We start from the raw sequence: 26815 nt of genomic DNA, 5'->3' as shown, positions 1-26815 counted from the left end.
CCAACCCTTTGGACTGCATTAATTTCAGCCTTTGTACATTTGCATGTCCAATGCGTTTGTGCCAAATTTCAATGTCTGCAACAACACCTTTTTCTTTAGCATACATAGCAGCATTCATAGTAGGAATTCCAGCATCCAGAGTAAACATACGTCCAACTCTACTTCCCCTTGCAACCAACCTACACTTGTCATTGAAGTCTCCTACAAAGCAGCCCTTTGCATTAAATCTGACTTGCAGCCCTTGCTCTACCATTTGACCAACTGACACCAAGTTCTTTGTAATAAATGTCACATGTAATACATCTGAAAGACTCTTTGTCTTACCATCATGCAAGGACAAGGGAACTTTTCCAATATGTGAAATTGGGTAGCATGAATCATCACCCGTCTGCACATAACCTGTATTTTGCAAATCCTGCATCTCTCCAAACCATTCTTCATGGCTGGTCATATGATTGGATGCACCTGAATCAACATACCAAACATCATCATGTGTTCCCTTTCCTGTAACAGCATTCAGCATATGCAACATAACAAACAAACGTTCATTTTTATCTTCATTCTGTCGTGAAGACGATGCATAGTTTCCTTGCTACAACTTACCACTGCGGATATCATCTTTCTTAGCATAACATTGGGCTGCGATATGACCTGTTTTGCCACAATAGTGGCACACAATACCAGAGTTGTTAGAACCTCTGTTCTACCATCCACCTCTTCCTCTAAAGCTCCCCCTGCCTCTAAAGTTACCACGACCTCCTGAAACCTGCATATCGCCAAATTGCTGATTCAATCTGTTTTGCTGGTTGTCACTACCACGTCCTGTACCACGGCCTCTTGAAGAGAACCTGCCACGTCCCCTTCCTGAACTGGAGTAGAAAGCTTGGACCTGTTCACCACTTCTTTCAAATGTCTCACTCTGCATGTTGATCTCTTCAGTGATCATAAGGGAGACCAACTCATTGAAATCTGTAAATGGCTTTCTAACATATACAGAAGTTACAAAAGACTTCCAAGCCTTTTCATTGTTAAGTCCACCCAAGGTAGACGACACCAAATCATCATCATCGGGCATTGCATCAATTGCTGCCAAGGCATCTGCAATGCTCCTTACCTTCAGTGCATACTCATTGATAGACAACTTCCCTTTCTTCAATGTATTCAACTCTTGCTTGAGTTGAATCTTTCGTGCCTTTGTATTTACAGAAAACATACTTTCAAGTATGGTCCAAGCTGCATATGAATTCTCTGCATTTCTAATGTGTCCCAGCATATTATTGTCAATTACTGCAGACAACCAATACATGACCTTTTTATCTTTTGCATTCCATTCCTTCCGTGCCTTTGTCTCTTCTGTAGTTGGAGGATCACTCACCTCCAGCTCCTTTTCCTCACCTGAAACAAACTCGTAGAGGCCTTTTCCAATAAGGAAGTTCGTGACATGGAACTTCCATGAAGGGTAGTTATTCTTGTCGAGCTTCTCAATGATGGGGCTTCCACTAGTCTCTGCCATTATCACAAAAATAATACCAAACAGCAAGCAAATCTTCTGCAAACCTCGACCTATAGTGCACAGCAATACACCAGACAGCCTTTTTCACTGTCTGCTCAACAATACATGCAATCTGCAACCAGTTTGTAGATAAACCTTGTGTTTACTTGCTGATAAACACCTTTGAACTTACAGATGTGAAATCTGTAACCTGCACACTCACTTTCGGTCAATACAGTTGAAGTCGCAATGTACCCTGAAACTGTTGTCCGCAACCTTGCGGCTCTAAAACGGGGCCTGAAACGGCCTCAGATGCCCAAAATAACTGCAGGCAACCCTTAAGGTCTTACTTGCAGAATACACAACGCTCTTCGCGCACACCAAATCTCACTGCAATCTGAGATTTTTGCTCGACCCTGCTTCCGGTGCCTCCACAGGCACTATCCAAGAGAGAGAGTGGAAGAATGGGAGAGCTTCTTACCCGTGGCTTGCTTGCTTGAACCTTGCTTCTTCTCCTTCTCTTCAACCTTCGAAATCAGCCTCTCTCAGTGGCGCGGCTCTGATACCATGTCAAGAATCGCGTGGTGGGGGACTTGCTCAAGATGCTGCGCCGAACACACACAGAATACACAAGGAGAAGCTCCCTCAAGAGATAAGAAGAGAGATGGAGGCCAAAACGTTTTCTTGCTGATTTCTTCTTCTTCTTCCACACACTTTACAATGTACACAAAGTATAGATAAGATACAACATAAAGGAAAGTGGCTTACTAAGTCAAACAATGCATAACCGACTACACTAGTCGACTGGCGCTATAACTATGCCAGTTGTAAATAGGTCTAACAACCTGAATATAATAAGTAATGAGTCAGTGGCCATGTGAGAGTCATAATGACCACCGACGTGCTAAGTGTAGACGTGTGGACCCATCTAACCAGGTGGTCCATCATCAATGTCCATATGTGTTGAGCTTGTCATCTCAACAGCTACAACCTATGATCCAAGTCTAAAAGGGCTAACTAACATGTATTTAATGTGTTGGTGAAAGAGTGGCTAATTTGGTGATGCAAAAGAAGAAGCAAGATTAGCCCACCTCACCTATCTTTGCAGCTTACAAAGCCACTCAAGGACAGGGAAAATTGAACCAAATAGAGAGTATATCAAGTCAAAATTAGGGAATGCCTTTTTTACAAAATGAAGCATAGAGGGTGCAATTAAAGTAAGTCTCCAAGAAATAATAGCTATTACTTGGCAAGTAAAAGCAAAAAAAATCACCTTCAAAGTATTATACAACACTTTGAGGGCATTTTTAAAAGGCCACTTTGGCATAATATTTCTCCCAAGTCCTTTCCCTCTGGGGGAAAATTTACTTTACTAGTCTAATATCAATTATATATGTATCTTTAAAAATATGTTTATTGGATTGAAGTCCATGACTTCTACAAGAATAGAATTACAAAATTTTTAATCATAGACCTTTCATTATTCTTTCAAAGCTTCTCAAAGCACATCTCAAACATATTTTAAAGGTCACTTTACTAAACCCTTTACATGTTTCTCCCTAGCAATCCAAAGAAGCAAAATATTATTCAAAGGCTTGTGGCACTCATTGAATTGTGTGGTGGCAAAGTTTGAAGTTCTTTCTTACAAGAGGAACAGTAAATTTGCAATTAAAACTATTAATACATGAAGTAAAAGAATCTACTATCATATACTTAAAAATTCACATAACAATAGAAAGGATGTAGATTGAAGACAAATAACATGTACATATATATACTTAAAACAAACACTTTCACTCAAAGAGAATCTTAACAAGAGCATCCATGCTTTTGCTTATGTAAAATTTTGAATATTCATTTCTTTTAGAGATGATTTCTCATGTCCTATGTGGTTAGCATAGCAAAAGAACAAATTACACTACATAAGAACTTGTTGAAATGAAATGGAAGGATTTGTATCTAAACACATGCTCTATCTAGAGTGTGATTTCTTAGAGGGAACCCAACCCTCTCTTGTATTATGTGCAATGGAGATGAAGCCAATAGACTGCATATAGCACCTTTCCTATCATCTCAACCAACGCAGGTAAATGATAGGTAAAACTAGAGGGCAGACTTTTGCCTACATGTTGTGCAACACTAACTTCAAATTGCATGGCTAAAAATTGATGTTATCAAAGAACTTTAGTTACTAGAAATTCCTAGAGATTTATCCAAAAGAAGTAATGCTAATAAGAATGATTAAGCACCCCTACTTTTTTGTTTCATGGGGCATGATTTCCATGATTTCCATATAACATCCATGTCCATTAAACATTATGAAAAGAGCTAATGAACATTTTTTGTAAATTGGTGCCAAAACATATTTATATATTGTTTAAACCTAGTTGTAACCATCATCAAAATGTAATTTTACAATAGGACTCTACAATGTTGCTTGCTAACATAGAGATTAGGTCGCATGAATGTTGTTCGGTATAGCCTAATCATCCACTAGATTTGGAAGCCTCAAAGGGATGTTTTCTTCATTATCTTATTATGTGGATTTTGTGACAATGTAGTTTGACCTATTATAAAACTTAATACCCAAGATTATGGGTTCAAGTATTATGAGAGAGACTCTCTCTTCTGTCTACTAAGATTCTTTTCACTAAAGTATTATATTTGTTGCATATGCACATGATGATATCTTATACATTTAGTGATAGCTCATTTAACATTATGCTCAACACATGTAGATGCCCATTATACTTTCCCCAACCTGCTAATCTATCATATATGAAGAATATAAACTATAAAGGAAGCACAAAATTCACTATGCAATCGTAAAAACATAAGAAGAGTGCATATGAGCATTTCTCTCCTGCAATTTTTTGGTTGATTTTTTTCTTGCAAGTTTTGAGTGTTTTTTGAGCTTTCTTGATATAAGTGTTTCTGGTTTACTTATGTATCCTTGTATTTCTTTTGTCTATAGTTATTATGACTATTGTAAGATTTTTTTTCTCTTATTTGATTGATAAATTAGGTTTTCTTAAATTTTACTATCTATTGTTATTTATTGTTCCTTATAAGTTATTCTAGGTATGGTTTTTACTTGTTCTCAAGGCGTCAAGTTTTGTAATGTTTGCTATGCAACCATTCTTAAATGTTAGTATGAGATTTCTGTCATCAACATTTTTTGTGATGTTGCAATCAAGGATCTCTCTCAATTTTTGAAATTCTAAGACCACATAAATTTTTTTATAACGAGGACTTTCTCATATAAAACCCAAATCTATCCCTAGCTCAAAACTCACTCTTCCTTGAACACAGATTTTTACACTTAGCTCTACTGCCAAAAGATGAATCTATATTAGTTCAACTAAGGGTTTTTACAATTCATTAGTTCAACCCTTTGCTAGATCAAATGAATTGAATTTAATGAGCTCAAATGGTGACTACTTTAATCTAATCAATAATGCCCATAGCTTATCAAAACAAAGTTGCAATTGGATTCATCAAAGAAAATCAATAGTTTATCAATTGAAACCAACAATAGAAGTTGCCATGGAGGAAAAACTTTCATATATGACACCCTATTTTATCCATAGTATTCCACCATTAACTTACTCCTTTGCTAGATCAAATGAATTGAATTTAATGAGCTCAAATGGTGACTACTTAAATCTAATCAATAGTGCCCGTAGCTTATCAAAACAAAGTTGCAATTGGATTCATCAAAGAAAATCAATAGTTTATCAATTGAAACCAACAATAGAAGTTTCCATGGAGGAAAAACTTTCATATATGACAGCCAATTTTATCCATAGTATTCCACCATTAACTTACTCCTTAATTTAGATGCATATAGCTAATATGTGACTAGTTACATGGGTCAATGTTAAATTGTGGTTGAGGGCCTAGCTTGGAATCACATAATTACACTTATTTTAAATGAAAGCAAAGCAAGTCCCATAGTAGACCATATCCATTATTGAGGACAAAAAAACTAAAGCTCAAGTAATCCCCAATCCAAATTAGCCAACCATATCAACTAGATATGCATTATGAAATCAAACCCACCTTTAGGCCTTAGAATCTCTTATAAGAGACCCTCCATATTGAAACTAGTCCATTGATATTATTAGATATGCTCAATGCCCCACCCTCATAAGGTACAAACATTGATCCATGGTGCTCAAAGTTATAAGGCGTCAATTATAAGGAGAAGCTATGTGTGAGCCTAGACATTGGCTAAGTCCTGACTTGTATGTTGGATGCCTAGCTCTTATAAGATGCCACCAATGATCCATAGTGCTCAAAGCTGTAAGGCACCCATTATAAGGAGATACCATGTGTGAGTGATTAGATGGCAAAAAGGTGACCTTTTTGGGCCTAGCCTTTGGGTTCGATAGAGTATTAAGCTAGTAGCAAGTCCATGTATAATGCATTGAGTCGCAAGATGTGGGAATTATCAAAGATCCCTATTTCGGGATTTTGGGGCCATGGAAGTGGCCCTTGGCTAAGGAGTCTCAAGGGAGGCAATGGCCCCCTTGATGAAGCGACGGTAAAGAAATATTTCTTGGCCAATTAGGAAAGGTTCATAATATCATTAACAAACATGACAACTAAACTACCTTCTTGGGCTATAAAAGAAAGACTCTTCAAAACCCACCATCAATCTATCTTGCACCCAATCAAAATTATTGTAGCTAACCTTAAGCTCTTTACTTATCATCTATCTAGATTGCCATCTAAGCTTCACAGTACAAACACACAGGTGGATAAAGCCATATATGGTTTTGTTTGGAATCAAAGAATTTTATGTTCTTCTCATATTTTTTATGTATTCTCTACTCCTTGCTTAGATTCTATTTGATGTGCGGTGCAATTTCTTACAAATATGGCCACTGATACGGGTGAAGAAATCATCACATATATTAAACGTCTCAATAATACATTCATCCTATTTGCTCACAAGTATGAAATGCTTGATGTAGATCTCTTGGATGAGAGTATGATTGAAGCTATTAAGTTTGTGCCCAATTCATTAAGCACCCCACGATTTTTAAAGAGTTGATTGGGTCTCAAATTTTACAAGAAAAAACTCTCAAGGAATGCTTAATCACCTCTTTCAAATGTAGATTTGTAGAAACAACACTAGAGGACCTAAAGGATCTTAACAAACTAGTGAAATCTAATGTCATCTTCTCACAAAAATGGTTTATCCTACACATAGAGTGAGAAAGGATTGGCTATCAAATAATGACATCTATTAACTAGCATTGTGCCAACAAGTCAAATGAATATGACTCTACCTAAGTCGGCCCTATATCATTTCTGATATTCACTTTAACTTGAGGTCAACCACTAGAAGGAATGTAACACTTCATTTATATCTAGCTAACTATTAAGAGAGGGAGAGCTTCACATAACCAATAAAATAGACTCAAGAGACCTTGTAACCAATGTCATGACCTACATCACTCATGTCGATATACACCCATATGATATGGACCATTATACATCATTTGAGCATATTCCCCATTGTTATGACTGGTTGTTACAAAGGTAGCTTTGTATCACATCACTATATTGCCTTGTACATAAATAAGTGCTCAAGCACATCATGTCACAAAATGCACACCTTGGGTCAACCATTCCACCATTCGCTCTACAATCCTAGGAAGAATTGCACTCATTCAAGTGGGGAGCAACCTATTAGACACTAATATATTCATTTGATTTGATATTTAATAGATTCCACAAGTCCCAAGGTCCAAATCTTTAGCTTTACAGTAGGGAAACCTTTTTTCATTGTTGAAATATTATCATCAAGCATTGCTTTGTATACATGCTTTAAAATGATAGGAATAGGAAAAAAAGTTGTTCAAGAGAGATTAAGCCCAAATTACCCTTCACAAATGAAGAGCGGGTAACATACAATCTCTATATGGAGACTTGGAGCCACTACCATCTAAGATTTTGGCAAGTTCAAAACCTCGATTGAAGTGGCAGTTTCAAAAGCAAAGGATCTGGTGGACAAATGTGCCCTATAAAAACACTTAGAAGAGTTTGAAAGCACAATTGACTATGGTAGATACATTGAATTTATCACATACTATGATACCAATAAACAAAGTGGAGTAATCATGGGATGCCACTAGTTGACATCAAATAGAAGTACTATTGCGACTTGGAAGTGGTACATAGAGCTTTAAATCTACAAGAGAGAAAGGTGTCAAAACCAACTCATATCTTCACTTCATTAGCTTTGGCAAAGCAAGAAGTGAGTACTCATGTTGGGGTGAAAAAAGAGGTAATTCTTGAACCCCCTCTCAAGATCCAAGCAAAGCTACTCCATACACTTTTCTCTAACACTAAGTACAATTCAATGGTGAAGAGGATCCATGTAGGGATTTTACAACATTTGATAGCAAGGAACATGGATAAACAAAAAGTTAATATGTATGTCAAAGAGACTATCCACATACTAGAACATTAGGTGCAAAAATACAAAGGCTAGAGGAATCTAGGGATACGGCAACAATAATAGAGAAAAATGGATCTTTATCCTATACACTTTTGAGGTGTTTAAAAGGACATTGATATAATGCAAACACATGCATGTACACTCTCTTCCCCTTCTTCTCCAAGTGAACATGTGCATATAACCGCCTCCAGAAAATTCAAATACTAGAAAAGATAGAATGTGATTTAAATATTAAAGAAGACTTGCATTACCATCTCATTTACCTTTACGATAGTAAAGTGATGAGTGTAAATGCTTCCAATTTTCTATTTTGAATCCATAAGGACCGTCTCATTTACCTTTACGATAGTAAAATGATGAGTGTAAATGCTTCCAATTTTCTATTTTGAATCCATAAGCCAAGAATTGTGAAACATGCCATATGTTATGGGATTGTTTCTACCCTATAAAGACTGTTTTCTCTCCATGCATTTAGGGAAGCCACTCACCTCTACAGATCACCAAATATTGAAAAAGAAGCTACCACTCTTATAAGTTAAGGTATAAAAAATAGTTATTGAATGTGCAAGTTCACCTTTCACTATGCATATAAAGCATGCTATATTGAATATTACATTTTTTATTAAAATAAAAAGTACAATTTGATCTATACAATGGAATTCATGGAAGTAGATGTTGCAAATGCAATTCTAAATGCTTATACACATGTATGAGGATTTTATTTAATGTTTTATAAAAAGTACAATTTGATCTATACAATGGAATTCATGGAAGTAGATATTGCAAATGCAATTCTAAATGCTTATACACGTATGAGGATTTTATTTAATGTTTTACACTTCAACCGTGAGGAACTCATTTTGCCACATTACTTTTCTTCCTTGGTAGCATAGTCTACTACTAATGAAAAATAGTTGTACCTTTACTCATCCATGTCAAAGTTGTTTTGTACTATGCCAACTCTAATGAGATGAACTAAGGTTACAAGACAAGAAGAGATGAAAGTGAAGCTCAAAAGCAAGAATGCTAAACGTTTGAGTACATGTAAGAGAGATTACAATCAAACAAATATTGAACTTCAAGCATTGATACAATACTTATTTAAGAACTACTTTCTTGTACATTTTACACAGATATTAAAGAGCTAAGAATATGAAGTGCATACATGTGTTTCTAACATTGATGTGGCAATTCGACAAATCTTTTATAAGCTCTTATAACAATCCAAAGAAATTTGAGCCCAATCCTCACCTAATAAAATTGTATAAATCACACAACTAATCACTTTTCATTGCTTTGCATTTGAACATTCCAACATTTCATCTCTTAAAGTTTTCTATTTTACCTTGGGCCTTACTATCCCTTGTATAAGACCGTATAGGAATTTTATACCTCTAATAAACCCATTCAAGCATAGAATCATCTAAACTTAGATGAGCAAGAATTTAACAAAACCTCTTAAAGCAACAATGCTTCAAACTAGTGTCGAGATAAGCTCAGATAACACTCTTGTCCAAAGCATAGTAGATAGTGTTTTGCAAAAAACTTACCTTGCAAGTGTTCTAAAATGCCATCATGTCATAATGTCATCATCATAGCTTGCAAAAATACACTCAAGTTTTGAATAAGTATCTCACTATCTTTAGCAAAGCAACCCAATAGATATTATGGTACAATATCTATCCGAGAAAAAATGTATTGCCACTAGAAGGCCTAACTACTTCACCACTATGCAAGGTACACATCATTAAGTGAATTTCACCTTCGCACCATCCAATCCCATACCTTTTAGCATGTACAATATCTCATCTTTGTAGATTTTGAAGTAACATGACATCATTAGTGGTGGCATTTGTGGCTTTTCATAAGATGTTAAAAACATTGAATTTTATTATTATGCATGAAAATCAAATATCTAAATAAAGCTATGGATACCCAATATCAACTAGTTTTCCCTCAATTTTTTCTAGGTTTCGCAAAGCAAGGACAATTTTCTCATGAGATACCTAATAAGTTTGAGAATTATGTTGCTTTTCACGCTTTAATTATCTTTTAGTCAACAGCTCCATAAAGATAATTCAAGGAAATTTATCATCTTTGCATTGAATTAGATATGTACAACACATGGTAAAATACATCACAATTGTAGAAGATTAAATTTAACATTTGATAAAACTAAAAATAAAAACTTTTTAAAACATACTTTCGAGTCATATGCTTGAGGCCCAACAATGGCATTGTGTCCACTGTTGCACCTCACAAACACAAAACTTCAAGGGAACAAAACCTTTTGGTTTGAGTGTGCGGGTGTGTACATGATTGCTTGAGTTCAAACCTTGGGTACATCTTTAAGCCATCTTCCCAATTTCATGCATGTCCCCAAGGAAAAAAATAATAATAAATAAATAAAAATTGATACTTGCTTATTACGTATACTATAGGCCACTCCAATGCACCTTAAAAAGAAAAACTCTCCATTATGTTGGACACTAACACCATATTGTTTCAAGCACACGAGAAGCATATAATATCATTCAAATCAATTCATTTGACAATGATGCGAGTGAAAGGGCATGGCATACAAGTGAATGTACCAACCTAATGTAAGAGAATTTGTGAGTCATAGGTCGAACCCATCTTTTTTGTTGACACATTTTGACTTGCATATTAAACAATGTGGGGAGCTGGCCTAGGAAAAAATGCTAGACTAGCCTTCCAAACATTGAGATTAACACCACAAACACCATCGAGTTCTCAAAGACCCTTGATGTACTTGGGTGAGGAGTCCAAGCTTTGTTGGTCCTCTCCACTTCAGCATGAAGTTGGTTTATATACTTGGGAGTTTGTTGTTGCAGGTTTATGATCCACATGACGTAGAATTAGAATACAGCGGCATGTGTTGAATGTTCATTTAAGGCCCCATTAGGAGTACCTTGCACATAAGGGTCATGTTGCTTTTTAAATTTCTACAATACTGTGCTCTCCAAAGTACAACTAACTTTTTGGCCATCTCCCATTCAACTGATATGATCTTTCCACCTAGCAAATCTTCCAAGAAACTATGCAAATCTACAGAAACAGAGAGTTTCTTTCTTTCTTGTAATTTACAAAAATAATTACAAGGACAGAAGATATGTCCAATAAAGCAATCACTATCTCAAACAAATGGGTAAGGGCTTCCCAAGCTGGAAGAATCTGCCAGAAGCTCATGGCAATCCTAGGTCAATAGCAGCTTCCAAAAAGGCTAATGACACCGGATCACCTCCACCTCAGTAAGGATGTGTTCTTTGGTCAAAAGCCCATCTTCTTAGCGAGGAAGAAATCTGCTCACTTGATTGTCTAGGTGATCTACAATTTTCCGCAAAACTTTTCTGAGACAATCATTAAGAAATGGCATTTGTGATGGTGCAAATAGCTGCCAGTATGCACCCTATGATGATGTACACCTGTCTAAATGTGTACGTGCACAGTGCACGGCCTAAAAGTGTATGCCACAGTTGAATGCAAGAACATAAAATAATCATCATCAATCCCTAGAACTCTGTGAATCATTTTGCTGAGAGGATACAGTTGAGCTGCCATGTTATTCATTCCTTTCATTTCTTCATTGACTCTGTGTTCAGACTTCTCCATTAGCTTCAACATATCGAATATTTGATTTTGACAGATTTGGACATAAAAAGTGTTTCAGTACAAGAATTCACCTTAAGCATGTGTTTATGAACTTGTTCCCTTTGGAGGCAGCATCTAATGCTGTTACAGAAAAACTTGATCTTTCAATTCAAAAGCTGTGTTAACCAGTAAACATCAAAATTACTTGAACTGGTCATGGCAGTTATTATGCAGACATCTAGCTATGCTAAGGAGAGAGGCGAAAGAAGCTCAATCTGCAAAAGTTACCTGCTTCTTGGACATGACCTGCAACTTCATTGCAACACTGGAAATGATTGACTGAACTGGTTGTCACCTGGACCAGCATCAAAGCATATCAACACTAGTGAAACCCAACAAATTGACCATTCTGTGATAAATCTCAGAAATGGTTATTAGTATCAGAGTGAGTGGACAGTCTGCTGCACCCTTCGATGAAAGTCTTTTAAGAGAAGCATTTTATGCACCTATTCAAATCCAAGGATAGATGATTATAGCATGCTGCACATGCTGTATTACCAGTTCAATAATATCAGTCACTGGCACTGCTGAAGTTGTGATATGGTTCAGCAACAGGCTTGAGAAAACACGATTATACTTCACTTTGTGAATGGGAGAGTCGGTAGAGAAATCTTCATTGAGTTATATGCATTAGATCTCAGGTGCTTGCCAAGAAGTCTTGTAGCAATAAGGATACCAAGCATGCCCCAAGTTTCCTTTAGAAAAAGAGGACGAAGGAATCTCAAGGATCACACTTGGCTCAGAAGCCTCAACAGGAAATCAGATTCACTGCACATGAGTACATATCTGGAACTTCCAAAGTAATATGAATTGCGGGCCCATTATTTTAAAGTAGAGGTTCCTTATAGATCTCCCCTGTTTTATCTATCCACCCTCCTCCACTACTAGTCCAAACAGCACTAAGGGTTGAACCATCTGTTCGGAAAACCCAAATGGCTTTTGAAGTGATGTGTTAAATGCAGATGTCCCAACAATTGTACATGTAAGTGTATCAAGTTGCACTGTCAGCATGAGCTACATGGCTCACTCCAGAATTGGGCACCAGATAGAATGATGGGTTGGCAAAGGTCATAGACACACATAAATGTGATGGCAAAACTTGAAGATGGTGAGAGAGCAGTTCAATGGCTATTTCGTATTGGCACTTTCCATCACATCGAGCTATTTGCAGTCCTTTTCCAAAAGTGTGCATATTCCACCAGTATTAAGTCCTGCACTTTCAGCAGCATCCATTTGTATTCAAGCCTTGGCATCCAATGTACAGTATGACCAATTATTGCAATCACTTCTCAGACTTCTTGGAATTCCATGCTTCTTGCAGTTACAAAAAATCAGTGTCTAAGGCATAATCTCAGTTAAACATGTGTGCATGTTTATCCCAAACAGTTAAGAAAGACATGTACTTACCTATACAAAGTCAGGACTTTCAGTTAGAAAATCGGGTCCTCGTGACATGTTCAGAGATCCATTAAATAGAGTGCTATTGCACTAGCCAGTAACCCCATCATCAGTCTGAAGACTAAACATGATGGTGCACACTACCATTTCATTGAAGAGTAGGTTGAGCTAGGCACCATTCACCTAGAGTTTGTGCCTTCATCTGACATTTTGCAAACATTTTTGACCAAGCTAGTCAATAGATCATCCTTAGGTACTTATTTCCACGAATGGGCATCAATGCTCCCTCCCCTTCTATTTCAGCCTAACGGGGAACCAGTAACCCCATCATCAGTCTGAAGACTAAACATGATGGTGCACACTACCATTTCGTTGAAGAGTAGGTTGAGCTAGGCACCATTCACCTAGAGTTTGTGCCTTCATCTGACATTTTGCAAACATTTTTGACCAAGCTAGTCAATAGATCATCCTTAGGTACTTATTTCCACGAATGGGCATCAATGCTCCCTCCCCTTCTATTTCAGCCTAATAGGGAGAGGGCTACAGCTTTCCCTTCCGTTCTCTGGTGGTGAGAGGGGGCAGCTTCTTCTCTTGGTACTTGTGGGATTTTAGTCACCGTTTCTTCTGTAATAGATGTACTTCGTATTATTATCCATTTGCATCTTGATGATCATGATTGTACACAACTTGTCAAAAGTGAACAATTCCCCAATGAGGGCACTTTCCAAGTAGAACAATTACATCACATTGTGATTGAGCATGACACTTTGCATTACCCCATGCATTGGCACTATGTTCTTGTAAATACGCATATTTATCCCTTTTTCTTTATTAGAGAATAGTCATCTTGGTTCCACCATATTCATGGCAACTCATATGGCAATCTCCATGTCAAACCTTTACGGCAACATTCTGCATTTGCTCCTTGTGAGATAAATTTAGCCATAAATTCACATTGGCTAGCTGGCCTCCTGAATCTCCTTGAAATTCTTTAATTTCAATTGTTGGAATTCAGGTCCAAGGCCCTCAATTCTAAGCGCACATCTCGAGGTGGCTGTCAAACCCTAATTTTTGCTGTAAGTTAGGGCTTACAGCAGAGATTTTTCAATATCTCCACCTCTAATGACTCAAACTGCTGGAAAATGCTAAGGGGAGTAGAGAAATAGTTGTAGGATGAGAGAGAGTGTCAAAGAGAGAAATTTCAAACTTCCATCACAAGAAAATGGAAGAAATCAGTTGCTGCCGTGTCTAGACAACCATGAACGTTGTCTCCACTTGTGGCACATACCAAATACAATGTTATTTGGCTGAAACAGCCCTCAAACTGCTGTCATCTACTGTTGTAGTCTCTTCAAGGCATGTCACCAACTCTTGCACGGTCTATTTCTAGCTAGAAATGGCCTATCAACTGTTGTAGTAGCTATGGCAACCCCTCTCTCTCTCTCTCTCTCTCTCTCTCTCTCTCTCTCTAAACCTCAAAAAACGTCTCACTTACATGGGCAAGTTTTGCCAAGTGGCAACCTTCTAATCCCATTTTCCAACATTATCCAAATTATTAAATTAATTTAATTTTGAAGATTAATTTAATAATTATTCTAAGTGCCCAAAAAATTTATTCCACCAACCAATATTTAAATTGGCTAGGCCATTTTGTCTCCAAGGTGTCATTGACCTCTAGCTAGCCAACAGAGATGGAGAAGAATGCTACAACCTGTTTCTCTCTTTAGGCCTAGTTGGTAGCCTGCCTGCCTTACTTGCTTTTTCAAGTGCTAGTGGGAGAGATACGACTTAAGGAGATACATCAATAGCCCTTATATATCTGCCCTCTTCATTTCAGCATTCATTAACTGCAGATTTCTGCATTCTATTGCTTTTCTCTCTCCCTTTCTCTTGTGTTCACTTTGTTTCAATCTTGTCCATACACTTCTGCATTCGCTGCACTCTAATATGGTATCAAAGCAACGTAGAAGGGCTGATTGCAAGGATTCTTCGCAACAAAAGTTTGAGTTTTCAGCCTTTGGAGACTATAGTGAAGAGGTTGTGTACTGAGAAGGAGCGAAGTTGCTGTTTTTTGCAAGTCCTTGCTGTTCATGAAGGAGGAAAGGCAGCGTTTTCAGCCTTTTGCTGCAGATTTTGAGTTTTCATTGCCTCTGGCGGGTGAAACTCTTTGAGGACAAGTGGAGGAAGCCTTGGCAAGAACCAGTACCATGCATGGAGTTAGAAGGGGCTGCTCTTGTTTTTCTGCAAGTCACTCTATTTACAATGTCGACCAAAATTGATGCGGAGTTTCAAGCTATTATGGACCATAAAGTCCCCATGTAGCCAACTCTTCCTTCAAATCAAAAGCTTGATGGGGAGAAATACGCATCTAGCACGTAATGATGCTTGCCATCTTGGATTCTTATGATTTGGCAAAGCTTGTGAACAAAGCTATAAACCATCCTACAGCTCGTGATGCCTCCAAGCTTTCTTCAGATGAGAAAGCCGAGTTGATGAAGATACAAGCACATTGGGATAAGCTAAATGCCTGCATCCGTTCTTTCCTCTTTCTCTCTACACTCTAGCCGTCATTGCTCACATCAACCACTGGACTGTGACTTGGGACATATGGTTGGAGCTTGATCAAATGTACAATTGCACGACTATGATGAAACGGGTGTCTCTGGAGGTTTAGATGACGACTTTGAGTCCTAACAAGTCTTCTTCTATACAGGAACAGGTCAATAAGCTTCGGCAATTGCAGATGCAAGTCCAAAACACAAGGAAGGCAATTAGCTCGAAGGGCATGGCAATAACTCTTCTTTCTCATTAACCAACCCAATTTAGTGCATTTTACTATGCCTTGATTGCTTCAAGGCAATCAAAGACTCTTCCTTTGGAAGAGTTGATTCCTATGGTTTTGGACCAAGAGAAGCAACTAAAAGGACGGAATGCTTCCAAATCAAAGACATTAACAGGTCAGTCCTCTCAAAAGAAGGGAAAACACCAAAAGGAGGAGGAGAAGGACAAACAAAAGGACTCCACTTGTCACATCTGTGACAAGACAAGTCATTGGAAAAAGGATTGCCTCGACAAGGAGAAGGAGAAGTCTTCAAAGGATTTAGGAGTAGTGGCTGCTCCCTCATCAACTTCCTTCTGCTGAGCTAAAACAGACTTTGAATTGATTAGCATTCTTAAACAGCCCCAAAACACACTTAATTTAATGAAAACCCCTAAAAAGGGGAGCAATTCAAGAGAGTTTCAGTGGTCCCCCAAAAAACCCTAATTCTTTAGGGAATCCTTCACCATCTATAAATAGACAAGCTGCATACATTCAGCCTGTTGGGAATAAAGGCTCACACTGCCTTTTACAACGTTCAAGTGTGCACGCACCCTTACACTTGTACTTCATATATATTATGAAAACCTAAAGTGGCATCTTGTCATTGTACCAAAAAAACTTTGAGTGTCATGCTCTCACTCTTTCTGCTCACTCTCTCTACTCTGAACTCTGCACTAAACCTGATCTACACTCTATCTCGATCCTTGCATATCTACCATCAAACAGAGCGGGCAAGAGGCAGTTTGACAGTTGGTCAACCGTCACAGCCAATTGTCAAGAGGACAGGCTAGCAAATAGTCGATGGATTGGTTAGGTGAATTGAGAGCAGGTGACGGGCTGCAGTGGTCAAGCAAGCCAGTGGTCAAACAAACAAGCGACATCAAACAGACGAAAGGCCAGTGTGGTGACGGGGTCTACAACAAGCTTTGACAAGTCAACGCAGGACTAGGCTGTCGACACATGACCAAGCGGCACAATCAAGCGCACACAACAAACGGGGATACAGTCAAGCAAACGCGACGGGCGACAAGTCGTAGGCAGCAGGGCATGTCAACAGAAGCAGGCAACAAGCAGCAAATAATCTATTGTCAATTTTTAAATTATTTCCTGCAATTTTTTCTTCTCACACTGTCGCCCATTCATATACCCAAGCACAATGTGCAATTTCGACCTAGAAAATTAGGGTCTTTTCCCACATATTTGGGGACTTTGATACAGAACAAGCCTAGGAAATTTTTGGCCTTTTCACATTTCAATGAAATTTCTTCGATTTCACTAAAATTTGTGCACACCACAGACCCAAGAAATTGGGGCTTCTGCAAAATTTCTTCAATTTGTGTAACAATTGTCTGGTATATGCACTTGGGTACATGTATTGATGCAATTTGGACAGATTTCCTTTTGAAAATTTAGGGCTTTTGATCGAAATTGTCAAATTTGTGCCCATGAATGCTTTTGGAGTAGAAATTATAGTCAAATTTTGGGGATTTCATATGTAATTGGTGCCTTGGCCTCTAAATGTGGCTGTAATTGCTTGTGGAATGCAGCAGCAGACACTCTCTAATTCTGAAAATCTATTTGCAGAGCTGAAATTTCTGCAATTTATTTATTTTCACGACTAGTTGGTACTTGCAGTGCGCCATGGTCACTTATGTGACATTTGGTGACTTTTGAGTCAATTTAGTGCTGCAAATTACGGCTGGAAATAGTGACAGCATCAATCTTTTGCACATCAAGAAGCTTGAGGGTGCACATAATTTTGCAATATGGCAAAAACGGTGCTACAATAGCTTGGTGCAAAAGAAACAAGTGAAGCCCATGAAAGCGAAGAGAATAAAACCAACAGGTATAGAACAAGAAGAGTGGGATGATTTGGATGAGCTTGCACGCTCTACCATTGAGCTCTCAATGTCAGACAACTTGCTCTGTAACATTGAGAAGTTGAATTCAGCATATGCAATGTGGCAAAGACTTGAAGAATTGTATGCTCAGAAAAGTGCAGCCAGCAAGGATTATTGGCTGAAAATTTTGATGGACTTTTGCATGAAGGAAAGTGCAGCCATCTCTGTACATTTGAACGAGTTCAACTCAAATTTCAGTCCGGTGATTGCTTTGGATTTCCATATTGATGATGAATTCAAGGCTACTTTCTTGCTATGTGCTTTCTAAAGGCCAGAAAGTGCTACCATGCAAATGGGTTTATATGCAACAGCTTGAGGGTTTTGTTGCAAAGGGGAAAGAGCACATGGTATGTAAACTCAACAAGAGTTTGTATGGGTTGAAACATGCACCACGAGAACGGTATCATAAATTTAATACATTTATATAATCTCAAGGATTCCATCGCTCTCAAGTTGATCATTGCTTATACACCAAGGCGGCAAAAGATGGCAACCTTATTCTCTTGGTTTTGTAAGTGGATCACATGTTGATTGCTCACAGGGATGTTCATGCCTTGGACTTCTTGCTTGAAGCAAAGCTTACATAGTAGATTTGATATGAATGATCTTGGTGAGGCCAATCACATTCTTGACATGCATATACTCAAGGACAAATCGAAGGGTCTCCTTTATCTGTCACAATAGGAGTATGTCACTAAGGTTTTGCAACCTTTCAACATGGAAGGGGGAAAAGCCATTAGTGTATCATGGCCTCCATATGTGAAACTTAGTACAAATAATAGCCCTACTTCTGATAATGGAAAAACTGAGATGGCCAAGATTCCTTATGCTTCAGCTGTTGGTAGCTTGATGTATGCTATGGTTGCTACACGTCCTAGCATTGCATTTGCGGTGGAAAGGGTTAGCACGTACATGGCATATCCTGCCAAAAGGCATTCGGAAGCAATAAAGGTTATCATGAGATACCTTAAGGGCACAAAAGATTTGTGTATCTACTTTGGTAAGCAAAAGTCATCTGTTGTTGGCTTCACGGATGCAGACAATACTGGTCATCCTAAAATAACTATAGGAAGTCTACTACAGGATATGTGTTCATGTTCACAAGGAGAGCAATCTGTTGGATATCCAAGCTACAAAAGTGTGTTGCATTGTCTACTACAGAAGCAAAGTATATTGCTGCCACTAAGGCATGCAAAGAGATCTATGGCTTTCACGTCCAGTGAGACTCGAGAGAGCTTGGTATTACAAAGGTTTCTATCCTCCATTGTGACAGTCAAAGTGCTCTCATGCTAGAACGGAATCCTATCTTTCACACAAAGAAAAAGCAGATACAAGTGAAGTATCATTTTATCAAGGATGTACTTGAAACCAAGAGCATTGAGCTTGTCAAGGTACATACAGATGATAATCCTATAGACCTTCTCATGAAGGGTCCTCCAAAAGAGCGGTTTGCTCATTGCCGCCACATGATGGGGATTGGATGGTATATGTGTATTTCAGCTTTGTGCATATATAGACTTCGCTTATTCTTTTCTCTACCTTTAGGCACGTTGCCTTAAGGTGGGAGGTTGTTGGGAATAAAAGCTCACCATACCTTTTACGGTGTTCGGGGTGTGCACGCACCCTTACACTTGTACTTTATATATATTATCAAAACCGAAAGTGGTACATCTTGTCATTGTACCAAAAACACTTTGAGTGTTGTGCTCTTACTCTTTTTGCTCACTCTTTCTGCTTTGAACTCTGCACTAAACCTGATCTGCACTCTATCTCGATCCTTGCACATCTACCATCACAACCTCATCTCTTTTTTTTGCAAGTTTCTCACCCCTGAGTGCAGATTTCAGCCATTAGTCCACACACACGTGGCTATCCAATCCCAACAACTACTGCCACACCTTTCCTCTGCTACGTTTGCATGTCCAGTGTGAAGGCAAGAACTGGAAGCCCATCTTCCTCATCAAGCGACCTACTGCTACATTTGGACCTCTTCATCACCTAGTGGCAGCTGGCAACTACATCTAGAGCTTACATGTGGTGTTTTCTCTCCAGGCAAAAGCTTCCTCCATCAAGCGGCAGCTCCTCCTCATCAGGTAACAGCTGTAAGCCCTCTTCCACACCTATCTAGCTTGCTTTTGGTGCTCCAGGTCCTCCTGACACCTGCGTTTGCTGCATCCTCTCCATCCTACACTCTAGCTGGTGGTCACGGACTTGGGATCTGTCTCGAGTGGACATCACTCTCTAACACTTTGCTCTGCCCTTGACTATTTGTACACTCTTACATTCATTTACAGTATTCATTCACTTCAAAGTTGTATTCTTCTCTCCCTTCTTTCGTTTGTGTTTGAGTTTTTGAGTTTGAGTTTTGAGTTTTTGGGTTAGGGTTTGAGTTTTGCTTTCTGTGTCTATGCCTGTCTCTTTGTGTCTTTGTCATGGTCATACACTCTGTGTTTCCTCAGTACAAACCCTACCAATTTTCTTCACATGGTATCAAAGCTAGTGCTCTTGTAAAGAGTATCATGTAGATATTGTGGAGAGCTTGGTTTTACATGAGGCACACAATACAACTCGTAACCAAATCACAATGCCACAGACACCTTCTCCAGTTCCTATGATGTCCTATCAAGCTTCTCCATCACTGGAGACCCTAAGACGGCATTATGGACTCAGTGAGTAGAACAACACTCCACCTTCACCGTCACCTTCTTTTTCTACTTCTATTCCAGATTTCATCCACATGACAAAGGACTTTGAGGAGTACTATCGCAACAAGTACGGTGATGTTTACACCCCTCCTACTAGTTTTACTACCACATTCGGACGGGTTGGTGAGGCTGGCCCTCTCTCTGATCATGGAGGATATACGACATTTGGAACATGTGGCGATCTATCTTCATCATCTCAACCAGGTCCTGTGTCAGGTTCATACAATCCTTTTGAGTTACATGAATCAAAACCCTCACCTATTTCTTTTTTTAAGGTACAAGATCCGGATGGCTTTATGTGAACTTCAATAGAGGGGCTCTCAAAGCAAACATAATTCAGGTACATCTACAACTTTTGTTTTATTTGAGTATGTAACACATACTTCTCAATTCCCTCCCATCCCACCCTCTTCTACATCACACCTTGATCACCTCTCATCATCTTTCCAAAACCTTGGATTACACTCCATATCCGCATCACACACACTAGGGGTTGGATCTTCCATCTCCGCTCCTAGCACTTTCTCATTCTCTACCCCATTCTCTACCTCTTTGCACCTCGATACTACGTTAGAGGGAATGTCACCCTTTAACACAGTGCTTCTCACCTTTCCACAAATGAGCACTCGTAGCACCGAGGCCGTCTATGATGGGCACCCTCCTCACTACCCCTAGATACACATCTCACATAACCACTCGGACACAAGGGTTTCCATCCTCAGCTTATGGCGCGTCTTCACACTCCTTTGGTTACACCTACGTAGGGATTCCCATCTGCTCCATGTATTCCCATTCCACCTCTACTCTTGTGGCTACCATACCCATGTCTAGTCAACCCATCCCTACCTATGGATCCACCTTGCACACTCACCGTATGCCTGTTGGTCACTCTAGGGCCCATTCCCAAGTGTACTCCACTCCCCCATCTTGCCCACATTACACTCCCTCCCATTATCCATCACCTAGCACTCGTTTTAACGGGTCGAATTTTAACACTTGGTCACAGTTCGTACAACAAGTGCTTGAGGCTTAGGGTCTTTGGGACCTCATCATTGGTCTAGAGCCTATGCCAAACCCTCGACTAGCTCACCTACTACATCCGTCAATGGAGAGCCCGCAATGCCACAGCCAATGTTGAGCTGAGATAGGGATTGCTTCATGTGTTTCACTCTTAGTTACAACACTTCCTGCTTGCGTCAAAGCGTTAGAGCCACCTTCTCAACCACTATGCGGCCAAAGATCGTACTCAATGTATAAATCTCAACTTTGAGCTTCAAGAGTTCTCTACTAAGGAAGGGGATGATCTGAAAGTCAAGTTGATTGAATATAGACGGTTACTCGTCAAGTTCGCTACTATTGGCTTTCCGAAGTCAAATGATAATCAAGTTACATTCTTATAAAATAAGTTGCCCAAAAAATACTTCAATTTCATTCAGCACATCATCTCACAACCTAGACTACCGACCTTCTACGAGTTTGAGTATCAGTTCTTGCATTACGCGAGGCTGAATGATCAAGTCCACAAGAAATCCTAATCACAACCTTATTTAGAGCAAAGGGGGTTGGTTGCCTCTTCTTTGAGAGGGAAAACCAACAGTGGCAATAACTCGCAAGTTGCGAAGGCAAGCCAATCCAAGGGTGACACCTCTCCTCAAATGGAACCACAGAATCAAGATCTATCTGGCACCAACTCCCTAAGAAAAATACGTTTTGCACACACTGCCAGAGATCCAGCCATGCGAGGACTGTCACTCCGAAGCCCAAGGTCTCTCACCTAAAAAGCCTCAGCAGACCGCTACGACTACATAAATTCAGTGGAGCTACACGCCTCCCGCTTCTGCTTCATCTGCTCCTTCAGCACCAGTCGTTGTTGCTAGACATGTAGCATGTGGCCAACTTCAAAAGACAATCTCTTTCACTACCCCTAAGGGATTGTCTAATTGGTTTGCAGGTTCCAATCCCATTGCACTTCATGTATCCATCTCACCTCCCTCTCCACCTCATCAAGCATTTCATTGCCACAGATCTGCTACTACACGTACATGATGGTGACCACACTCTTAGACTAGCATGTCTTTAGGTCCCTTAGGATACCCTTGGTCAATCTAGCATCCATTTTTTTGTACTCTTAGAGTCGAGCCTATAGAATTCATTGTCCTTAACTTTTCCATTCTTATGTCTTCCGTTGCATTTACTCACACACACACACATTCATTGCATTGTACTTTCAGTTAGCTTTTTCTTTCTATTATGTTTTGCTTTGGAGCATCTTACTACCGACCTCTATGCTTGAGAATTATTATCTCTTTTGTAAGCTTTTGTATTTCAATCAGGCTAACTTGCAAGTTTGCTTTGGTCCTTTCTAGGCTTGAGATGTGGAGATGTGCATCGTTCCTATCATGGTTTCATCATTCTAGGAGTGTTTGCTCTTCTTCCAGCATGGAGGCTTCCCCTTCCGAGACGGATCGTGCAGTATCTCTCTTGATGCTATCATGGCAGTGACTTCTACCTTACTCTTTCAGCAGGGTGCTTCATCCTGTTCATCATCATCTTCTTCCACTCATCATGGTTCTCGGCACCACAGGAAGATTGACATTAGGCTCCTCTTCCTCCTTCGACATCTACATCCAGGTTGAGAGGGGATTCCCACCCTTCTTCGTATTCTACGGGCTTCAGCACTTTGTCTTCGACATCGGCTTCTCCCCCCTTCTTGTACCTTTCCCCTTTGCATTGCATGATTTCATCATATTTGTACTAGGGCGCTTAGGCAAGTGAACAATTTTCCCACGAGGCACACTGTCCAAGTGGCACCTACTGCATAAGCATTCTTCAACATGTAGCATACTTTGTATCTCATTGTACAAAGCACCACTTGAGTAGATCTTAAGTCGTTTCCACTGGCAGTTGTTGTCACCACACTACCATACTCCTTCATCACATGGATACCTCATTACCTTTTCGTTCCTCGTCATCGACACCCTCGAGTGGATGGGTATACTTATATTGTTTTGTGATGTGTTGGGTATCCCCTTTTGGTATTTATTTAACTTAATTAAAGAAGAAGTTAATGTACAATGGGATTCTCCTAATCCCTTTTGGTATTCCAACTCCCCTTGCTATTCAAAATGACCAACAAGTCCTTAATCTGATTTGCCGCTCATATTCAATTATTTGCTAGTTCCTACACTTATATAGACTAAAAACAGCTTCAACCTTGTTGAATCCAAGTCTTGGAGCTTCCAATTTCTAACACGCTTCACGAGATTACTACTAAACCCTAATTTCTACTGAAAATTAGGGTTTACAACAAAGAAATCTTAAATTTCTTAACCTCTGGTGATCTCAATGCTGCAATCTTTGGAGCAAGGTTGTAGAAAGATGGGAAGATGAGAGAGAAAATTCAGACTTTCTGCGCGAAGAGCTGAAGAAAATCTGTTATTTGCTACTATTGCCCTCTCTCAACAAATTGTAGATGCAAAGAACTGAAGAAAATCAGTCATTTACTACTGCTACCCTGTCTCAACAACCTGTAGATGCTGTCAATTGCTGATGATTGGTCTTCTTCTGCCCCTGGCTGCCTCAAAAGATCCTGAAATGGCTGCAAATCAAACCAACAACATCTACTTCCTCTCTCTTGCAAGCTGAATACACTAAAAATATCTCTCTCCAAACTCTAAAGACGTTTTACAATCTTGCATGGGCATTTTTGGCAAGTGACAGCCTTCCCAAATGGTTTTTCCAACATTATCCATAATTAAATACTGATTTTCAGACTTTAAATACTGAAAATTAATCTAATAATTATTTCGATGCCTTGAAAAATAATCTAATTTGCCAATAATTAAATTGACTAGGCAACTTCCATTCCCGAGTATCTCTGCGCTATCTTTAACCATCACATTGGCATTAGGTACCATTAAACGCTACTTCTCCAAGGTCACCAACTAACACTTACGGCCAAATGAATGACCTAAGCTAACAACTGACACCACATACTACCAAGTACCTGTGCGGTATAACTTATAGCAACTTTTACCTTTGACATTCTATAATTCCCTTAGTTTCCGAGCTCGTAAATTTACTCTAACCCCAATTACACCTCACATGTGCAACATTTATTTAACCATGTGATTAAAAATTAATCCACATGTTAAGTGAGATTTCAAAAATACATGTCCTCATAACAATAAGATAAATAATCATCTTAAATTTTTCTTTACGAAAGCATTTTCTAAACTCTTCTCTAATAGCACTCCAAATCCCTGAGCCCTATGTCACGTCCAAGATCTAAGAGGGAATGTTAGAGATTAGTCATCCCCTAGACTACCATTTCTCAAGTTACCATTGGTGCGATCAGTTCTCTTAAAGGACATTATTCATTATTCTTGTTAGTCAATAGGCATTTTCAACAAGCACACTATACATGCAATTTCATCAAGCAAGCGATGATACCACATGGCAAATGGAGAATCAATCACTAATTATTTTATTCATTATTGATGTAGTTAGCATCTTTTTTATCAGATCAGTCAATTTTACTCACCACCTACATTATTTTATTGTATTATTTTCTTCTATTTATGCCTAGTTAGCAGATTGTCTTCCTTACTTACTTTTTAGATGTTGATGGGAGAGATACAACTCAAGAAGACACATCAACAGCCCTTTTATATTTGGCCTCTTCATTTCAGCATTCATTGACTGTAAATTTTTGTGTTCTTCAATCTCTTTCCTCTCTCCCTTTCTCTCATGTTCATTTTCTTTCAGTCTTGTCCATACACTTCCACATTCATTGCACTCTGACAACTAGGAGATCACAGACTAACAAAAAAAAATGGTAGGCTAACAAATATAACCAAAACAGTTTGGCATGAGGGTCACTACATACACATGACTTAAGGACAAAATATTACAAGAAATCTGCCATACTAGAGGGTCATAAATAGTATATAAGTCAAATTGTCCATTTGTTGCACGTAAATTGTAATGTTGTTGGAAATTTTTGAAATCCAAATATATTGCAAGTCCCAAAAATCAAAACTAAGCATTACATGTGAAAACTTGACCATGGATGTCGCAAATAAATACCTAGTGAATGCTCAAACACAATTGCAAGACAAAGTATTAACTAAGTTAGTCTACTTCCGTCAAAAATGTAAGCATAAAGGATGATGAACTGATCACCAACAAGCGACCCTAATAGTTGTACACCTACAAAGAGAGGTCCATTCATTCAGCCACCCATTGTGAGAACAACACATTCCAAGCCATAGAGTTATCAACAAACGACCCTAAAATTGTACACCTACAAAGAGGGATGCACCAATCAACCCTTGATTGTGCCAACAACACATTTCAAGCCATTCACCAATACTCATTTGTCTTAGTCACTGTTACTGTATTGAGCACATGTACCCTGCACATGGAAGGTTGTGCAAGCCAGAAAGCGATAGATTCAATGCACAAACCCTTACCTTAGAAAGGGCAGACTGTAATGATGATAGCAGGCTGCATAGACTGCCGGAAATGGCATGTGCATCTTTCTCGACAGCTTCCAAAGTTCGGATTGCCATTACAACATCCAGATCACAACTGGTTGCGGCCAGTTTTCTCACGTCGGCAGTGTCCTCCCCATCATCTGTCCGTGTTACAGTTTCCTCATCCTCACCTTTTTCTTGTCTCGCATCATCGTCGTCATCGTCGTCATCGTCGTTGTCGTCGTCGTCATCATCATCTTCTTCTTCTTTGGCGGGAGCTACGACGCTGCCAGGACTTATCTCATCCCTCTCCACGCCATCATTGCAGTCTACCACAGCTTCTTCTGGGATCACTTTTTGTTCTGCTCCTTCAGGAACAGCTTCTGACATGGTCCCTGCATCCTGTTCATCTTCACTAGGTTTGGGAGAACCTTGACTTGCGCTTTCATTGTCAGAGCTTGTCAACTCCGCCCCTGCTCCTCCTTCGTGTTCTTTTGTAGCCTCCGTCTCCATCGCTTCTCTCATCGTCCATGATCCATCTGTCGGGAAGTTTTCTCTTCAGAGAGCAAGAGCGAACGCCGATGCTATTTAGTCTCCTATATAACATAACGATATGTGCAAAATACAAAAGTAGTTAAGCTCAATGTTCACCAAAAACGGAGGTTTAATGTAAAATAAATTATAAAAATATTGAAAAAAACTCTCTAAGATTTAAAAAAGAAAGTTTAAAACCTTCAACATTCTAAAAATTTTAGTGATAAAAATAGTAAAAATATGTATTTTGATTCAAAAATCTCTCCAAATTTTCTAGTTGAAGGTTTTTGTATCTATTACCAAAAATATTTTCGTGAACACTGCTTTTGCTTTAGGTGTGAGT

The 26815-nt window shown here is 39.0% G+C and overlaps 1 protein-coding gene across 3 annotated transcripts; it reads right to left on the bottom strand.

Moving 5' to 3' along the window:
• Positions 1–10493: 10493 nt before the first annotated feature.
• LOC148033816 (uncharacterized) lies at positions 10494–26536 on the bottom strand. Of its 3 annotated transcripts, XM_087681815.1 has the most exons (5): positions 25936–26535; positions 11865–11931; positions 11669–11717; positions 11533–11577; positions 10495–11335 (listed from the first exon to the last, which is right to left on the bottom strand). In XM_087681815.1, exons 1-5 carry the CDS (start codon positions 26461–26463, stop codon positions 11272–11274), a joined length of 753 nt encoding a protein of 250 aa, XP_087537941.1. In that variant the 5' UTR covers positions 26464–26535; the 3' UTR covers positions 10495–11271. The 3 variants fall into 3 exon arrangements, 2 of the variants coding, with proteins under 2 accessions (XP_087537942.1, XP_087537941.1); XM_087681816.1 differs by lacking the exon at positions 11533–11577 and having other exon boundaries at positions 10494–11312; positions 25936–26536; XR_015691380.1 differs by lacking the exon at positions 10495–11335 and having other exon boundaries at positions 11545–11577; positions 11669–11752; positions 25936–26536.
• Positions 26537–26815: the final 279 nt, after the last annotated feature.

The sequence above is a fragment of the Lygodium microphyllum genome, chromosome 7 (genome assembly GCF_053477565.2).
Source record: "Lygodium microphyllum isolate KBCC chromosome 7, Lygodium_microphyllum_v1.1.10, whole genome shotgun sequence".
Classification (NCBI taxonomy): domain Eukaryota; kingdom Viridiplantae; phylum Streptophyta; class Polypodiopsida; order Schizaeales; family Lygodiaceae; genus Lygodium; species Lygodium microphyllum.
Note: the sequence above shows the minus strand (reverse complement) of the source record. Positions and strands in the feature narration are given on the sequence as shown.